At 42.8% G+C, this 5,000-nt stretch overlaps 1 protein-coding gene across 1 annotated transcript in view; it reads left to right on the forward strand.

Moving 5' to 3' along the window:
- The first annotated feature begins 2,558 nt into the window (after positions 1-2,558).
- Positions 2,559-5,000, forward strand: part of LOC101846885 (heavy metal-associated isoprenylated plant protein 33) — a 3,175-nt gene continuing 733 nt past the window's right edge. The window contains exon 1 of the mRNA XM_005098908.3: positions 2,559-5,000. This exon is cut by the window's right edge and continues 733 nt beyond it. Coding sequence (XP_005098965.2) covers positions 2,669-3,838 — 1,170 coding nt within the window. The 5' untranslated portion in view covers positions 2,559-2,668 and the 3' untranslated portion in view covers positions 3,839-5,000.

The raw sequence follows: 5,000 nt of genomic DNA on the forward strand, positions 1-5,000 counted from the left end.
AAGATAGATAGATAGATAGATAGATAGATAGATAGATAGATAGATAGATAGATAGATGCGAAGCAATGAGGGCAAGAAAGAGAAAGAGATGCCGTGAAAAGTGGGAGAGAGAAAGAGCAAGAAAAGGGCCTACAGCCGGACAGACAAAGAGATAAATCGATAAAGGCATAGGTGGAGGAGTGGGGAAATTCCCCTCAGACCTTGATCAAACTTGCAGAGGAAGATAGTCCGTCCCTCAAAGATGCTTGTCCTGAATCTACATGTAAAACAGGGGACTATGCAAATCTGAACCGATCATTTGCATGAGTGGACGATGAAGATGTTCTTGAACCGCACAAAATCTGGGTTGTAGCCGCAGTGTATTGGAAAGCTTTGTATTTTGACGTCAACTTTCGGTAAAAATCTAGGTTTCTTGTTCTGAAGGAAATGTGCCGTTCGTAGGAATTTTTGATTGGACGTAAAAGAGAAATGAGTATCCCTTTGAAGCATTAGATTGGTTATGAATCTGAAATCGGGGCTGTCTTTCTGAAGGAAATAATATGTCGTTTGCAAGAATTTGATTGGATGTGAAAGGGAAACCTCGCTTTTCCATACATTTGATTGGTTGTAAATCGGAAAGCATAATGCTTTCTGAGGAGATTTGATTTGCTGTACAATGGACAGGGGAGGGGTTGAGAAAATTTTCGGACTCAATCAAAGAGAAACCTTGAACGTCAACATGGCAAATCAAACAGCGCTACGGATGACTTTCTTGTTTCTGAGTTGGTTTTATCTTTCCAAGGTTGATTTCCAAATTTCAGAGTTTTTGAACGTACATGACCAAAATTGTGTCGTCAACATGTCAAGTCAAGCAACGCTGCCGAAGACTTTCATTTTTCTGGATTCTTCATCTTTCCAAGGATGATCTCCTTATCTCAGTGTTTTTATAAAACTTACATGACCAGAGTTGTGTCGATAGTGTAGTAAAAGATATATAGATTAATCTGGGTTTTGGGAGTTTGCGACGTAGTTGAAGTAAAGACAGCCTTCTTTGGCGTGATACGTGATCGAGCTACTGTTCACAACTAAACACCCTAGCGACAGCAACATTCCGCTGACACTGATAAATACTCTATTGAGGAAGCTTTGCAACGTACAAACTACCAAAAAGTACAAACTTTAATGTATTGTGATAGAGTAATGGCTTTGGCAATCTCTTACCCTCCCCCTCTTTTCCCTGCCAACCTCACCCTCCTATCTCTCTCTCTCTCTCTCTGTCTCTCTCTGTCTCTCTCTCTCTCTCTCTCCCTCCCCTTTCTCTTTCACTCTCCCTTTCACTATTACTCTCTCTCCCTCGCTATTGATCTCTATCTCTTTTTATCTCTCTTTGTCACTACCCCTCCACCACAACATTAGTCTCCCTCAGAAAACAAACCCCGTGTGAGTTTCTAAGCGTTGAAGCTACGGCGAGGTTTCTAAGTTCACACCTTCACCAGCACCGAATGACCCTCCTATTGTGTCCACTCACCAAACACTCCAGGCTTCACACAGCCGGAACCTGTTACATCATATACAGTTACGGAATAGCGTTCTATCACTCTACCAGACGACCTGACAGAAACTGTTAAAATGCGCCTGTTCAGAAAATTCATATTACTTTGAAAATAAAAAATAAAAAGACAAACGACAAAATTGGGTGTGTGGAGGGCGCTAGTGAAAGGTCCCGCTTCTTTGTTTTTTTCTCTCAACTGTTTCAGACTTTCTTGTGGCTCTTTTTCCTGCACTACATGAAGCCCTCATCATACGACTCTAAAAGGGTTACTCAATTATTTCTAACTAGCATAGAATGCTTTGTGGAGTCTCAGAGAGAGAAAGAGAGAGAGAGAGAGAGAGAGAGAGAGAGAGAGAGAGAGAGAGAGAGAGAGAGAGAGAGAGAGAGAGAGAGAGAGAGAGAGAGAGAGAGAGAGAGAGAGAGAGAGGTGATCTTTTCACATTATTGATCACGTTTTTTTTTTTTTAAAGAATATTTTTTGTCCTCGCTTCTTTTCTATTAATTTGTTCATACACCAACGAGCACCATGTGGCGCAGCGACCCACGTAATTTTTGTATTATTTTCAGATTTCCGATTTTCTTCTTCCCCGATTGATTTGGAGTGTGAACCATTAACTATTTTCAACAATAAACAGAAAGAAAAAAAAGTTTCTGTTTTTAACAGTTAAGCTTTGCACAGTTACACGCAAAAGACTTTTTTTCGATTCCGGTGTCGTCTTTTTTAAAGGATTATTTATTTCACAATTCGCAGGCTGATTTTAAAAGGAACTTTCAAAGCAGTTTGCCTCTTTAATGGTCATTTTTATCTGATTCAGATTTCATAAAACTTTACCTTTATGATACTTTTATTAGAAGTACTTTAATGGTCATGCTATCTTATTCAGATTTCACAAAGCTTTACTGTTTGGATACTTTTATTCAAGGAACTTCAAAGATCATGTTGTGTAATTCAGACTTCATAAAACTTTACCTTTTTCATACGTTTATTCGAAAAACTTACAAATACCTTTTCTTTTCTCTGTTTCGTCTTCAGAGCCATCCAAACGAGCCCGGACCGCCTATACGAGCGCCCAGTTAGTGGAGTTGGAGAAAGAATTCCACTTCAACCGATACCTTTGCCGGCCTCGTCGAATCGAAATGGCTGCTCTGCTCAACTTGACGGAGAGGCAGATCAAAATCTGGTTCCAGAACCGACGGATGAAATTCAAGAAAGAGCAAAGGTCAAAGAATTCTCTAGACAAACACGGCCCCAAGTCGGAGGGAAGTTTTTCAGGAAGTGACACGGAGAACTCTTCATGTCATGGCATGCCGGGGCTAGGAGGAGATAGAAGTCCTGGACTCATGGACTGCCCAGTGATCAAATCGGGGGGAAGTGGGGGTGGAGGAGGGGGAGGGGGTAGTGGGGAAAATAGCGAGCAAAGTGCTGGAAGCACTGCTGCTGGCGGTGGAGGAGGGGGAGGAGGGGATTTGAACCCGCTTCATCTGTCTCCGAATTCAGCCCACCCGGGTGGCGACGCCCCGCCCCCGCAGCATTTTCTGCAGCCTCGGATCTCCTCAAGGGGAGGACACTCTCCAGGGTCGACTCTCAATGACCTTGAAACGGTCCCAGGGTCAGGTTCGTCGTCCTGCAGCCTCCAAGGTCAAGGACTCCCAATGCCGAGGTCTCAGAGTGGCGGCGGGATGCGCCTTCCTCATCATGACCCCAGCGGGGGGCATCCACTTTCCTTACCGCTCCACCACCAGCAACAGCAACAGCAGAAACAGCAGCACATCAAGTGTGAGAGTCCAAGCTCTGGCGGAAGTATGATCTCACCGGCCCACCCCGTGGTGGCCAGCTCGCTCAAGCAACAACAGCAACAACAACAGCACCCACAGCAACCTCCTTCTTCAGCCCACCAGCCGCATCACGTACAGCACGAGAGCGCCTCGCCCCTCCCAGCCAACCACAGCCCCTACTCTCAACACCACAACCCTCAACAACAACAACCACCACCACAACAACAGCAGCAGCAGCAAGCGCCACCACACCCACCACCTCATCACCAACCTCCTCATCCGGGTAACCATGGCAACGCCTTCGCCCACAGCCACCACCCTCCTCACTCCCGACACTACCCGCCCCCCAACAGCAATATGCTCGTGGCCGGAAGTATGTACTCAGACATCAACCCACTGGATAACCACACGCATGCGCATAACCCCATGACGTCACATCCGGGTATGGGCTCGCCCATGAATTGCTCAATATCCTCCATGGGATACGGACACGGTTCCTACGACTATATCCCCAAACTCACCCATTTATAGTCGATGAATGAATTAAGGACTAGACGATCGTGCCACTCTGTCGTTCACGGGTTGTCTTATCAATCATAATTATTAATGAAAACTAACTTTTTGTATACAGTTTGCTTTTTTTTCCTCTTTGAAGGGACAAAAAGAGAAAGGAGAGGTTCAATTTGAACGGGCGTAAGGCGATAGTGGCTTAACTACCTGGGAATACTTGTTTTTTTATTTGCTGATTTGTCTGACAAACTGACTGAAAAAATTGCTACGATTGTTGTACTTCTTGATCTAATTATGTTGTCGTTTGTTTGTTTTTTGTTTGTGAAAAAGACTGGAACTCGACAAGTGTGTGATTTTGAAGGCAGGCACCACACTTCAGTGTTTCAAGTTTGTCTGCACAGAAGAGAGCTAAATAGAAGACTTTATTTTTGACGAGAAAAGATAAATTATATCCTAAATTATATTCAACAAAATACTTACTATGGAAAAGCTGAATTTGTCAACAAATAGTATTTGTAAGAAAGAAAAAGTATCAGTTTAAAAGAAAATATTTATTCCTTTACATCTAGATTTATATCTGTTTGTTACAGACAAGTATAGTTCTAACAGTTACAAGGATCAATAAATAGAAGCATAATATTAATTCAAATATTATTTGCTCGACATTTCAGGGTCCTGCGACGCATTTTTGTGCTGTTGTAGAGTTACGCTCCATGATCCCTGCAAAACAGTTTCTTTTCAATCTATTTTCTGAAAGTCAGTTTTTGCTGTCAATTAAATTTGTGCTTATCTTTATTGGCGGCTTTTAGGGCTTTTCCCCCCTTAGAGACAAGACCATATATCTGTACAAGAGTGTGGATTCCTCGGTTTCTAAACTTATTTATCTAACCTGAAGGAACTCCATGAATAAAAACCCTTTCAAGGAAACGAATTGACCTTATGATAAAGTGTCAAGTAAGGATAATCTTCCTAATATTGCACACGTAAGTTCAATTCAAAAGCAGAACAAGTATTTTGTCACGTAGATTTGCGACGTTTTGTTGGGATGTCTCTTTCATGACCCTGGCGGGCTCTGGCGGGAAAAGCTTAAGCAGCCAGCTTCTTAGACTGTCTAAATGGGTCAATACTTGCGTTGAATAGGCCTAAAACATAATTTACATAACAGGGTATGATGCGAATTTTT

The sequence above is a fragment of the Aplysia californica genome, unplaced genomic scaffold (assembly GCF_000002075.1).
Source record: "Aplysia californica isolate F4 #8 unplaced genomic scaffold, AplCal3.0 scaffold00196, whole genome shotgun sequence".
Lineage (NCBI taxonomy): Eukaryota > Metazoa > Mollusca > Gastropoda > Aplysiida > Aplysiidae > Aplysia > Aplysia californica.